This window comes from Poromitra crassiceps (assembly GCF_964638095.1).
Source record: "Poromitra crassiceps genome assembly, chromosome: 6".
In the NCBI taxonomy this organism is placed as follows: domain Eukaryota; kingdom Metazoa; phylum Chordata; class Actinopteri; order Beryciformes; family Melamphaidae; genus Poromitra; species Poromitra crassiceps.
The window spans coordinates 20,894,374-20,908,617 of NC_139627.1; the positions used below are offsets into that span (position 1 = coordinate 20,894,374).

Consider the following 14,244-nt stretch of genomic DNA (forward strand, 5'->3'; position numbering starts at 1 on the left):
TCTCTCTCTCTCTCTCTCTCTCTCTCTCTCTCTCTCTCTCTCTCTCTCTCTCTCTCTAGAAAACGTAGAACCGTTAAAACCTCATGCCTTAGGTAAAATGGGTTCACCCACTGTCATGGCTGTTATACTGTGAAGAATGCACTTTCAGTTTGTTACATAGAAAGTTTCAGTACCTTAAGTTATTTGCTTTTTCTTACTGTGAGGAGGACTGCACTTTAAGTTTGTTAGAAATGTTTAACTTGTTTCAGTAGCTTTGCTTTTTGTTACTGTAAGGAAAATAGGTAAGGAATGCAGTCAATGCACTTTTTCAATTTGTTTTGTTTACATGTAGACTAGAGACAGGTCTGACTGTCCTGTCAGTATTTAATTTGAATCCTTGGCTATTAAGAATTGCTAATTGCAAGTGCAACCGTTCTATAGGCCTTTATTTTTGTACCACTGAGAGTGATGATGAGCCTTACTATTCGAAAATGTTTAAACTTTACATGTTACACACACACACACACACACACACACACCTACCTACACACCTACACACCCCACACACACACACACACACACACAATATAGGATGCCAAGTAGTTTGGTTTGATTTCTTTTTGTTTGTTTTTTGATATGTTTGCTGCTCTCCTAGTATAAATAATACCATGTAAAGGTAATACTACATAGTATATACTATAGTTGTTTCATGGACCAAATAGTTGTTGGTATTCTTCATTTATTGTTCAAGGAAACACATTGCCATTGACAATTTGACATATTGCAGTTGACTCAGATTATTATGTTTATTTTGAAAAATAAAGTCACTTTATTTGAAGAGTCAAAACTGTTCTCTTGGCTTTGTTTTGTTCATAGTAGTAATGCTCATGTCATTTATACATCTGGTTAGGTCAAAACAAAAACTACAGGAAAAAATATGTATAAAAAATATATATATATATTATCGGTTATCGTATCGGTATCGGCCTTGAGGAGCAAGAAGTTATCGATATCGGTATCGGAATCAAAAATTCAATATCGTGCATCCCTACACTCCATAGGATTTCTTTTTTTTACCAACAGCTGAGTCAGCCACACAACAGTAAACGTATTTCCATAAGCTGCTATAGGCACCGGGGGGGGGGAACACTGCACATGAATACTTATGAGGTTAAATGTATAGGGAGCATGTATTTGCATACAACTAATTTCATGAGATTGGCGGCATTACTCTCCCTCTTCAAAATCTGAAATACAGTAGTCATGGCAGGCAGGGCCATGAGAGGAGGCAGCTCAGAAGCCTGCCAGCCCCTGCTTCTTTCATCTCACCATAAAAAGAGCCACGTTGGTCCACAACCCTTGAAGTCGAGGTGAACCCAAAAATGACTTTTCTTTTAGTTCAAATACCTGGTATGCAGTGCACCTATTTAATCATGTATGCAAAAAAATCACAACAATCTAATTTCTTTAGTTTTTCACACTTTTTCACATCAAAAGTTCATTTTTCAAGATTTCATTGATAACAGTAATGTACAGTTTGCTGACGTCACCTAGTACTATCAAATTTCTACCCCATTTCAACCAATCATATCACGACATGCAGCTGTCAATCAAATCTTTATTTCAGGATAATTTTCTCTTCCAAATGAAGTAGAAAATGGTGCCTAGTGCCTGTCATCTGGCAGAATTCATTTCCTATCCCATAAACTAACTACTAACTTGGCCAATTGTTAGAAACATGAACAAAAAACAAAAACTATAATCTCTAAGAATGCAAAGAAATGTAACTGGCTCGTTAAAACGCGCATTCCAGGGATATCATATTTACAGCATCGATAATGGCGCAGAGCTTGGTTGTCAGGGGTCGCACTTTGGCGATTCCAGGCCGACGTGCTGCACTCTCCGCTCGGCAACACGAAGGTAGCTGGCTGCCTGCGGCTCGCTGAGCTCCACTCAGCCCCTCAGCCTCCCGTCAAAAGGCTCTTCCCGAGGAGAGCATCACAACACACTGAATCCCACTCGATTTGGAGGCGGAACACGCCAGGATTGGCCAAAGCCCAATCCTGTCTCCAGAATTGTCAAATAAAATCATCGACATGATACTACGACCCGCCTCTCAACCTGTCATCTTAGACAAACTATGTTTTCAGTCTGAAACGGACGTGACGAACGGGTTCAGTTCGACTTTAAATACCATCAAATAGTGACATTGTTATGTCTTGTGTTGTGGCATTCTTGAGAACTCAACTGAATGAATTTCCTTACAATGTTTGTACATCAGGAAACCATTTTTAAATAGCCGTAATCAATTATTGCTCGTTTTTGTTTTTCCTTCAAATTGGGTGATACTCGTGTCATCACTCTGCAGGGCTTTGGCTGCATCTTTACTATTGCATGGTCTACTTCCATGAATTAGCAAAGATTAACAAGCGCTACAGAGTGAGCCAGAGTCAGCCTATTAAACAGTATTCAGTATTAATGCATTCACTTTATCATAGAGGAACATTAGAACACTTCCTACTACGCACCCTGAGGAAGGCCTTTGTGCCCAAACAGGTTGGTGCATTATTTAAACCAATGTGGATGCAAAAGCCAAGAATAATATGTGTTTTTTTATTATTATTATTATTATTATTATTATTATTATTATTATTATTATTATTATTATTATTATTATTATTGTCAATAGACGATTGCCTGAGATGACTGAAAACTGACAGGCATCATTTGAAAAATAGCAGCAGGTGGGTGTGTGTATGGCGGGGGCCCTTAAAGACAGCTTATCCACTTTACAATCAAAGGGAGGGCGCAGTATCTAGGGGTGGGAGAAAAAATCGATTCACCTAAGTATCGCGATTTTTAATGTCACGATTTTTTGGATCGATCTTTTATTCCAGAATCGATAATCGCAAATTAAAAAAAAAAATTTTTTTTTTTTTTTTTTTTTTTTTTTTGGTGCTTGCAGTCAGGCCACTCACTGAACAGCAGGCTAGGCGCCGCCTACTGGTTTACTAGTGGTTTTATTACTTTATTAGTTAGTCTGAAGTAATAATTACACTTCAGGGTTAAAGTGGGTGCATCTCATTGTAAAATTGGACTTCAAACGGCCCAAATCTGGCTTCAAACGGCCCAAATTTCACGCGCGTTGGCCCATATCGGCCTGGCCTGCTTGGTATCTAATGCCCGGCCTGAATTATGATCCCAGTCCGCCCCTGTTTTTAACTATATCGCCCAGCCCTACTCATGATATATAATATACAGTCTCTAGTGTATGATTCAACTTTTCCCATGTTCTAATCTAGTGTAAAAAAGCAAACAAACTGAAAAAATAAAAGAAAAAAATAAACAAAAATCGCAATAAATCGTAATATCGAATCGCAATAATCGTAGAATCGCAATAATCGTGAATCGCAATATATATCGAATCGGCACCAAAGTATCGTGATAGTATCGAATCGGGAGATAAGTGAATCGGCACAGCCCTAGCAGTATCACAGAGTCACTGCTCAGCTCTGCTATGAACTGCAACCTCTGGAGAGCCATGCAACATCTCCAACATCTCCAACCTCTGGAGAGCCATGCAACATCTCCAACCTCTGGAGAGCCATGCAACATCTCCAACATCTCCAACCTCTGGAGAGCCATGCAACATCTCCAACATCTCCAACCTCTGGAGAACCATGCAACATCTCTGACATCTCCAACCTCTGGAGAGCCATGCAACATCTCCAACATCTCCAACATCTCCAACCTCTGGAGAGCCATGCAACATCTCCAACATCTCCAACCTCTGGAGAGCCATGCAACATCTCCAACATCTCCAACCTCTGGAGAACCATGCAACATCTCCAACATCTCCAACCTCTGGAGAGCCATGCAACATCTCCAACATCTCCAACCTCTGGAGAACCATGCAACATCTCCAACATCTCCAACCTCTGGAGAGCCATGCAACATCTCCAACATCTCCAACCTCTGGAGAGCCATGCAACATCTCCAACATCTCCAACATCTGGAGAACCATGCAACATCTCCAACCTCTGGAGAGCCATGCAACATCTCCAACATCTCCAACCTCTGGAGAACCATGCAACATCTCCAACATCTCCAACCTCTGGAGAGCCATGCAACATCTCCAACATCTCCAACCTCTGGAGAGACATGCAACATCTCCAACCTATGGAGAGACATGCAACATCTCCAACCTCTGGAGAACCATGCAACATCTCCAACATCTCCAACCTCTGGAGAGCCATGCAACATCTCCAACATCTCCAACCTCTGGAGAGACATGCAACATCTCCAACCTATGGAGAGACATGCAACATCTCCAACCTCTGGAGAGCCATGCAACATCTCCAAGCCAGCTGGCCTTCTCTCCTTCATGCTTCAAAGCCGCATGAAGTCACTCAGCACCACTTGAGCTCAACACCGTCCGCTCCTTCGGAGTCACCAAACGATAATAAATAGGTTATATTCCGAGCGGTCGGCATCCCGCGCTGTACAGACCTTTCTGTGAGAAAGGGAAAAATGAAAAGACACCACAGGGGACGAGGAGGCAACACTCAATGGTCCCCACTGTGCAACTGCCTTTTAGCACCTAGCCAGCCAGGCAGCCACTCGGGTAGAAAATCATCACCTCCACCAGCATGGAGGAGACCTTCACTGTACATTATCCCTGCCTTCCACAGGCTGTTACTTGTTAAGGCATTATATGTGTTACATGTCAGCCATGCAGTACTGTACAAAAGTCTTAGGCGCATGTTAAAAAACAAATGCCGTAAAGCAAAGATGCTTTAAAAAGGTACATGCACACAGAGAGAGAGAGAGAGAGAGAGCACTTTGGGGTGAGCTGAACTGGCAGGGTGGATTTGATACGTTCCCCATTTCCCCATGGAGCGAGCAAATCGTCAAGATTAATTCAAGTCGACAAGAGATAGGGAAATAATGTATATTGCGATGCCGTTGTTCTCAAATACAGCTCCAGTAGCCTGCATCATCAATGTTGTACCCAACGCGAGGTTGCAGTGCGAGGCGAGAGTTAAACTCTCATCTGACTGTGCAAGAAGCTATAGAGTGATGTGTGCGTGCAGCAGAGACTATAACTCAGAGGATTTGCTTTATGGTGGAAAAGGACATGATGCAGGTGGTGGACTGTGAGGGATGTCCTGAGCTACTGAACTACATCAAGAACCAGGATGTCGTGACTCGTGTCCCCCCAAAGCACAAGCTGAGCTGATTTTTATTTTATTTTTATTTTTTGCGGTACTGTTGTAGAATGGAAATTGTATCAATAACATCATTCTTCATCCGCATTAACCTGATAGCATCTCAAGCAAACATGATGAAAGCGGTGAGCAGACATTAAAATAATGAAGCCAGGAGTCCAGGAAATGTGTCTTATGAAAATGTATTGTAGCCAAAGATATCTTTGTAAATATCAGAGTTACAAAGAGACTGCCTCATGACAGAAATACAGAAATATAGAAATGCATAGTTGCAGGCTTCATGAGGACAGTGAGGATTTATCACACAGCCAAAGATCTTATACTGTGGAGCACACAACATGTTTTGTCTGAGAGAGCTGCAGAGAGAGGCTGAGCAAGGTCAGAGAGAGGGAGAAGACAGCCACGTGTGACATCATGACCCGGCCTTTTACTGTAGGCAGAGGGTGAAATCTGCTTTCACCTATGTGTGTGCGGTTATGATTAATAACCTTTAACGTGTTCAACTAACAGTTGTGTATGTGTGTGTGTGTGTGTGTGTGTATATACAGTAGGGATGTCCCGATCAGGTTTTTTTGCCCCCAAGTCCGAGTCCGAGTCCTTTGATTTTGAGTATCTGCCGATACCGAGTCCCGATCCGATACTTTTATAATACATTTAAAAAATGAAGAGCGAAGAAAGTTATCCAGGATGTCCCTTATTTTTATTATATTTTAACATGTAACACTTATCATGCACAACTGTGCATGCAAGTACGGTAGTGCAGTGTATTGTAAACTGAGCACTAGTTATGAGGTAGCTTGAACATTCTCAAGTCAGAACAGAAAAATTATTCTTCACATTAGAACTAGTGCAACATTAGAACTTAGTGCAACATCACAGACGCAATAGTCTAGTGTTAAAACAAACAGCAGCTTAACTTAAAATGCCAGTCAGGCATTAAAATAAAAAATAAATAAATAAAAATATCAAATAAAACAAATGAGCCAATATTCAAGCAGTGCAGCGTATTGTAAACTGAGCACTTATGAGGTAGCTTAAAGATTTTCAAGTCAGAATAGAAAAAATATTCTTCACATTAGAACTAGTGCAACATTAGAACTTAGTGCAATATCAGTGCCAGTGTGTCTGTGACGCTGCGCTGGGAAAGCAGGCCCTCGTGCACGACAAGTTGTAATGTGTGCGCTACACAGCCCACACTCTGTACTCCCATATCCAGCATGGCTTTCTTCATATTTGCAGCGTTATCGCGCAAAATGATATGGACTCGGTTCTTGTCTATTCCCCAGTTGTTCAGCATCCTCTCCATCGCCTGCTGGATGCGCTCTGCTGTGTGGGATCCACGAAATTCCTGTGCATGCAAAGTCGCACGGCTTAAAACAAAACTGGAGTTGATCCATTGCGCAGTGAGGCTTAGAAGGGCCATGAAAACACAGACGAACTCCAAATATCTGTGGTAAACGCGACATCAGGCACGTCTTTCAATAGGACAAGCAGCTTGTCGCTTATCTTTTTCTGGAGCGCTGGCAGAGCCTTTTCAGTGATATAGTGTCGAGAGGGCATGTCGTATCGTGGTTCCATGTACTCCATAAGCATGATAAAACCCGGGTCGTCTACCAGAGAGAGTGGCTGGTCACTCATTGCTATCATCTCGGCTATCTTTTCTGTGATCTTTTTCGCCTTTTCACTGTCGTTCTCGTCGTTCACTTTGAAATATTTCCACACAGCAGACATGATAGCGGCAGCGCGGCTCAGCTTCAAAACAAACTGGCGTGCTCTCTGCGCATGCGGTGCGGTGTTTTTGTGAGGCTGTCTGGCTGAGTGTCGTTTGACACAGACAAGGTCTGACTCTGTAAACGGTGGTAGTAATACTAATTTTATTCTAATTTATTTTGAATCACCAATAGCCCATATATAAAAAATCTGATAAAAATAATGACTCGGACATATGATCGGGTCATAATGTCCGAGTCCGGATCGAGTCTGCAGTCACGTGATCGGCCCCGATTTCCGATCACGTGATCGGATCGGGACAACCCTAATATACAGTATATATATATATATATATATATATATATATATATACACACACATATATATATATATATATATGAAAGAAGATAATATAAGAGAGGGCTACGACGCTCTGGATCAAAGTTGAAAACTTAGAAAAGAAGGTGCTCTTTGGAACTCAAAAGGGGAAAGTCCATATAAAAATTGAAAAAAGTCCAAGGCAACTCTTCTTATGATTAAAAAGCCTTTATTCTATCTTGGCTAGTTTGAACTAGTTTTGAACAATTTTTATATATATATATATATATATATATATATATATATATATATATATATATATATATATATATATACACACATATACATAAGAGCAGTCTGACGAACTGTCTGACTAACTGATAGACTAATGCAGAAGACAAATCCATGTCTATGACTTTTTCACAGTACAGGGTTTTTCCTGCATAGAGAATTACGAGGCGGTCCCCCCGTCAAATTTCGCTCCACCTCCAGCTCTCAACAAAACTGACGGGTGAAAACAACATTATTTTTGAACAAGCAAGTACTGTATAGTGTATACCATCCTTGTTTTCTACCTTTCTGAGATTTGCATTCAAAGTCAGTAGTGACTGGCTGTCTTAGGTTTTTAAAAACAAGGCATGAAATTCTTAATAGGGTAACATTCTCCTTTAAGTCAATTTCAGTCAGTGGAGAATTACATTTGGCCGTGGGGCAGGAAACCATTTTTTTGCCCACCAGCCACTAGGGATGTCGACGGTTAACCGTTAACCGGTTAACCGCCGAGAACGTCTTTGGTCGGTTAAGCATGTCGGTTAAATGGTCAATTTCCATGTTAATTTGCATATAACAGTGTTGCCAATGTGGCGATTACCCCCCCTCCTTCGTGGTCAGCAATGTAACATAAGTATATTAAATGATCATGGGGCAAGTATTAATCAAGCTAGATTTGGAAATAAACACATGGTTCATGTTGATTTTATCTACCTGATGTCTGATCAAACGCATTCCGCAGCGAAGCACACACACAGCTGAACACCTGCTGCAGTCACACAGAGTCACAGTGAAGTGAGCGCACTGACTGCCCCGCCCCTCTGCTGCTCCTGTCTGAGCACACAGCTCAGATGTGCTCTGTGACCACTTCAGAATGATTAATACACCCAGCGAAACAATCTCATACATGTTCTATAGTTTTGTTAACTCTGTGTGTGCTGTCATTAGCCTACTTTTTCTTCACTGTCCCATTCGGTCTAACGGCCGGGACACACATCTTGCATGTGCGTGTGCGTGGCGTGCTTGCTGCGGCTGGCAACTCTCTCCCTCCCTCTCTGCAGTGCATGTTCATCAGGCACACGCATGCATACGCTCGCACTCAATGATGAAACAGTAGTTTTTACCGTGTTACAAAAATGACATGAAGCGGTCGAATTGACGATTGAAAAGTATCAATTAACGTTAACGTTACTGTCCAACACATGGCAGTTCGGATAAATTGTTTCACAAGAGACTGCGTGCGGAGTGCGGACTCGTCTTTATAATGTTGTGGAGCCCTGCCAGACACAGAGAGCACAGCCCTCGCCGCGTGTGTGAAGAGAGAGCGAACGGGTGAGACAGAAGCAAACTATTTTTTGCAGATCTCAAAAGCAGGTAAACCACTGTGGGATTAGTGAGACTATTGCTAAAAGAGAAGATACTGTAGTGATGCTGCGCACTTTGTCAGTGCGCCCTGCAGCCTGGGCTGTCCTCTGCTCAAACAGTACTTCACGGGGCGGCTGCGTGTCAATTGACGTGTCCTTAATATGCAAAGCGTGCAGCTCTAAGCAGTATAGCCTATTGGAGGAATGATTTTGTTTAGATGGCTGGAGGGCTCAACTTGTCTTCTCGTTTTGTTAATGTGTTTTTTTCTGCTTGTAGATGTAAAAAATAAACGCTTTCTACTGAAAAAAAATCAAGCATTTGGTAATGTTAATGGGGCACAGACAGTAAAATAGCGCATTTTAATCTTCTCGGTTAACCGACAGTTAACCGAGAGTGTCGGTTGTCGGTCAAGAAAAATTTTGATTTTCGACATCCCTACCAGCCACAGAAGTGAGCGAATGGATTCCAAATGACACCAGCCACTTTCACTAGCTAAATATTATTTAGATTTGAGAGTGGAAAAACAACCTCAAGACGATGGCTGGCTACCTGCCAAAGCGGTTGGTTTAGCAGCAGACAAACACAGCAGCTACAACCAACATTTACCAGCATTTGGCTTATGGCTGCACCGTGTGTTCAACAATAACTGGGTTTCCATCCACCTCTGGATATTCGCATTTACCCAAAATGCGAATATAAACTTGAATGGAAACACCAGAAATTCGAATAAAGGTCGAAATATCGCATAAAGGTTTTTACACTTGGAGGGGGTGGATTTATCAGCGTATCGACAGTAGGAAGATGCTAACTTTTGCAATGGAAACAGATTTTGCGAATTAACGATGACGTACCGGATGTGACGTCACTTCCGCTTTATGCTACTCCGGGGGGAAATGGCAGCGATTAGTGCCAGGCAGTCTGAATGAAATTGAATGTAACGTTCCCAATTCTATGTATTAAATTCTAAAAAACGACCCTCAACATTTGGGAAGGCTAAGCCACACAACTAGATCGTTATTATAATCTAACGTCATGCTTTGAAGGCGACTTTACGACGATGAGGACGGTGATGACTCAATCAAAGCAGGTCTCCGCTGATAGAGATCTCTTACAGGCACACAGGCACATTACGCCTCCTCCTGACGAGAAGCTCCACCTACTGCTCCCAAAACTCGCTAAACAAAACTGAATGGAAACATGCATAAATTCGCATTTTATCTTGCGGATTTTCACAAAATTCGCTTGAATTATGCGATACATTTGGATGGAAACCCCATTAATGACACCCGATGGAGACACAAGGTGTGAGAATCTTAAGAGCAACACCAGCTGCACGGAGAGAGAGGGAAGAAGGAAGAAGGATGCACTGTGTGTCGACCTGCACCCAAAGGTTCATTCTAACCCTGCCACACTCATGGGTGTACAACAACTGGCTGCTGAGGACTTTATGACTCTGCTATCAGGGCTTAAGGACGTTTAACACCTATAGTTTGTTTGCTCTGGTCCCAAACAGTTGATGAGTTTGCAAATGGTGCATTTTCCACCTTGGTTCGGTTTCTTTTCACAGGGGGAAAAATCCGAGCGAACCAAAATGCATCACTCCAAACCATGTGACAAGGTTCACTCTGCTTATTGGTCCGATGTGTCTAGGGCGGGAGCAAGTCCCTTTCTGGACTTTAGGGACTCCGTAGGCATTTGCTCATACCTGTATAAGTATCTGGGCATTAAAGCAGGCAAAGCTGTACCAGGAAACGTCTTGAAAATACCATACTCCTGTAGTTGTAATACTATACTGTAGTAGTAATACTATACTGCTGTAGTTGGGTCGGACTGAGGTCGGATCACGTTCTCACCACAAACGAAACGTACAGTTTGTTTGGACCAGACCGAGGCCTCCCCCTCTAAAGGGTCTCTGTTTGGTTGTTTTGGTCCACACACACACAAGTGTGATTACCATGTTCACACCTGCCCAAATGAACCACACCAAGAGGGGAAACAATCCAGAGTCCGATTTAACCTAAAAGTGCAGGTGTGAAAATGCTAGGGATGCTCCGATCGACCGATCCTTGAGTCCAAGTGGACATTTGAGCCAAGTGTGACGAAATTCCATCATAGCGTTCCTGAGATATCGCATTAATGAGCTAGAAGATGGCGTTCGTGAGGTCACAGTGACCTAGAACTTTGACCACCAAAATCTAATCAGTTCATCTTTGAATCCAAGTGGACGTTTGAGTCAAATTTGACAAAATTCCTTCAAGTCGTTCCTGAGATATTGCGTTAACGAACATCGGACGGACGGACAACGCAAAACCATAACGCTTCCGGCTCAGCAATCACCGGCAGAGGCATAAAAACGACATGGCAGTTATTTCTCATAGGTGATCGTCTGATCGGCAATTGGTGGCAAAAAAACATGACCGGAGCATCCCTAGAAAATGCCCTAAGAGAAATATCTGCATGTTTATCTATATATAAAGGTATTCCTGTTGCAAGGGTTTCTTGTGTAATGTATTCATTACCGATTAATTCAACGTCTCAACAGCCACCCCCCACCCATTAAAATTACACATTCCAATAGTTGTCTCTGTTTGAAGGATGTGAGCAGAAGATGAGTTGTGAGAGTGTGTGTGTGTGTGTGTGTGGGGGGGGGGGGGGGATGGGGGGATGGGGCAGAAAACAGCTGGGAGGAAACGAGTCTCAAGATCTCAACGAGAGCCATTTGTGTCAAACGCCTAAAATTCACCAAAATAAATAAATAAAACATCCTATTTCTGCTGTTTGTCCTTACCTGTGTCTGTGCTCATCGTGTCCTCCCTGTCCATGTATGACCACCTGTCCTGCGGCATGCTTCCCCGCTTTGGGCGAGTCGATGTGGGGGATGAGCACGTCCTCCAAGCCCAGGTCAAAGCGCTTGTGCTTGGAATTGTCTGGGAGGAAGAAGAAGGCTCCGAAGCATAAGGTGATGAAGGCACTGAGGATGAGGAGAAGGATGAACTTCTCGGAGAGCCTCAACGTGGCCCTGTGGTGCGGGAAGGAGGAGGCGCCCGGCGACAGAGTGGGTATCCTGCGGCCCGAGAGCGGCAGGAGCGCCGGCGTCGTCATGGTCCGACCGTCGAAACGAACTTGGGTTAGGAAGGGAGCGGGGGGGAGGGAGCGGGGGGGGGGGGTTTTACAAGTGCCACGGGCCTTCTTGTAGCAGCATGCACCGGCCGAGTTACTCTATTATCTCATCCCCGCAACGGTGGGTCCAGAAACTGAGCCAGGCTGAGGTCCCTCAGTGAAGGAGTGACTGGTCGTCAGGAAAATGGTCATGTCGATTCTGAAAAAGGACGCAACAGGCACTGAGTTGGGATCAAACACTGGGGTTGTTGAGTATACACACCGAGTTACAGGGTCCAGTTTGGACTGGAGACTGGTTACCAGGTCACGCCACCATTTTGGAGGAGTGACAAGCAAAGTAAAGGGTTGTAACATTACCGCCTTTTCTTCCCCGATCTTTCCCCCTTCATTAAAAGATCTTACCTCCGCACAGAAACTAATATTGTCTTTGTTTTGCCACGGAAAAGAGCTGATATCGTTTACAATCTTTCCTTTTGTTCTTATCATTTCTCTAACATGGCAGCATGTCCCTTGTAACCATTGGTAACCACTCGCCGAGCATTCTCCAGCAGGTTGAGTTATGATCAAACACATGGTGCCAAGTCAGAAAGCTTCATCATATGGTGATAGCTGAGATATGAGAGTAATAAACAATGCTGTGTCTTCTTCGTGAGTTTGTGTTGCAGTGAATTATCATCTCATTAGTTAATATGTCTATCTCTCTTTCACACACACAGGCCACGAGAAAAATAAATAAAACATTTTCCAAAGGTGTATGGTATCAGTGGCTATGCAATCTCTCAGAGCCTACATCACCAAACACCTGCCATTGCGCATAATGGCATCTTTAACACGATTTGCAATGAAGAATGAACACAGATATGCACTGACAGCTTTCTATTTAACAGTTTTAGCCTGTGTCAGTGCTGAAGATATTGGACAGATAACTGAGGGGGAAATGCCAGCAGAGAAGTGGGGCGAGATGCGAGAAAGAGGAGTACATACCGAGCAAATCCTCTTGTCATTCAGTTCCATCTTTGAGACTGCATCGGAGTCGACTGGAATGACAAATCACAGTTGTATTGGCAACCTTTGCAAGCTGGAGAGGACATGCAAGCTAAACACACCGCATGCACGTTTCCTTTGCAATATTATATCTGAAGCAAATCATTCTAGTAGCTCACTAGACTAGCTGTGATACTAGTAGAAGCATACGCGTAAATAATACCCCCCTGATCATAACGTTAATGTATTAAAAAGACATGGGGCAAATTAATGTTTGGTTCCCTTCAACTGCTCAACGTGTTATCCAATATTGAAAAATGGATTGAAGGTAAGCAAACGCTGCATCGGACGCTATCATAAAGCGGTCATCTTCAAGATAGATATGATATAACGTTAGCCAGCTAATTTGACAGAAACGTTAGTTAACCCAGGCCTGTTTATTTGTCCAGCTGTCCATACCATAGGGCCTGTGTAACGCTATGTCTCGGCGTCTCCACACAGAATACCAAGTTCATTCTCTCCGACACTGGGAGCCTGTGTGAGACGATTAGCCAATAACGTTTGCTAGCAAGGGAACCTGCGGCTATTCGGCTAACGTTGGCTAGCAGCAAAGGAAACAACGGGGCATATAAACTGCCATGCTAAGCTCTAGTCTAGAAAAGCCAAGGGTAAAAATACAAGGTATTCCGTTGAAAGCGTTTGGACTCACTGACATTTTCAGCCGGCCCGGTGGTGGTAATGTCTGCCGCTCGCTTTAGCTGACGTTGGGGTTGCTAGCTATGTGGCTACGTTGCTAACGCTAGCTAGCTGGTTATGTACCGACAGAGGCGGTCTCTTGTGCTGCATCACCACCTCTCTCATTTGCTCGGTGAAAATCGATGGCAGACAGGCTTCCTAGTCCACCTTTTGGAAACGGACGTCGTAGCAGATGTCCTCATGTCCACGGTAACGTTACACGGTCATCATAAGCAGCTTCAGTTGACCCGTTCACCAACACCAGTTCAAGGCTACATACTGTAGCTCCGTGGACGCTGCCTGCCCGGGGATGTTGCTGGCTGGCCGCTAGAACCTCCGTGGTTGGACTGCAGCGACGGACTGACTGATGCTGCTGCTGCTGCTGCTGCTCGGGGATCCAGCGTCAACTACCCAGCCTGCTAAAGTTAGGGATCGTCTGACAATTTCGTGGTGTGTAAAATACAATATAGAAAGAGGAAATGTAGTAACAAATGTGCTACCTTCCAAGCAGGGTCATTTGAATGCTGGAAATGCA

The 14,244-nt window shown here is 43.4% G+C and overlaps 1 protein-coding gene across 3 annotated transcripts in view; it reads right to left on the minus strand.

The window, feature by feature from the left end:
* Window positions 1-13,988, minus strand: part of man1a2 (mannosidase, alpha, class 1A, member 2) — a 288,606-nt gene extending 274,618 nt beyond the window's left edge. Inside the window, exons 1-3 of one of the 3 annotated variants that reach the window (XM_083639580.1) lie at window positions 13,827-13,988; window positions 12,975-13,027; window positions 11,659-12,189 (exon numbers count right to left, since the gene is read on the minus strand). In XM_083639580.1, the coding sequence (XP_083495706.1) occupies window positions 11,659-11,972 (314 nt within the window). In that variant the 5' untranslated portion in view covers window positions 11,973-12,189; window positions 12,975-13,027; window positions 13,827-13,988. Of the gene's footprint in view, window positions 1-11,658; window positions 12,190-12,974; window positions 13,028-13,687 lie in introns of all 3 variants that reach the window. The other 2 variants (XM_083639579.1, XM_083639581.1) reach the window with 2 other exon arrangements.
* Between the last annotated feature and the right edge of the window lie 256 nt (window positions 13,989-14,244).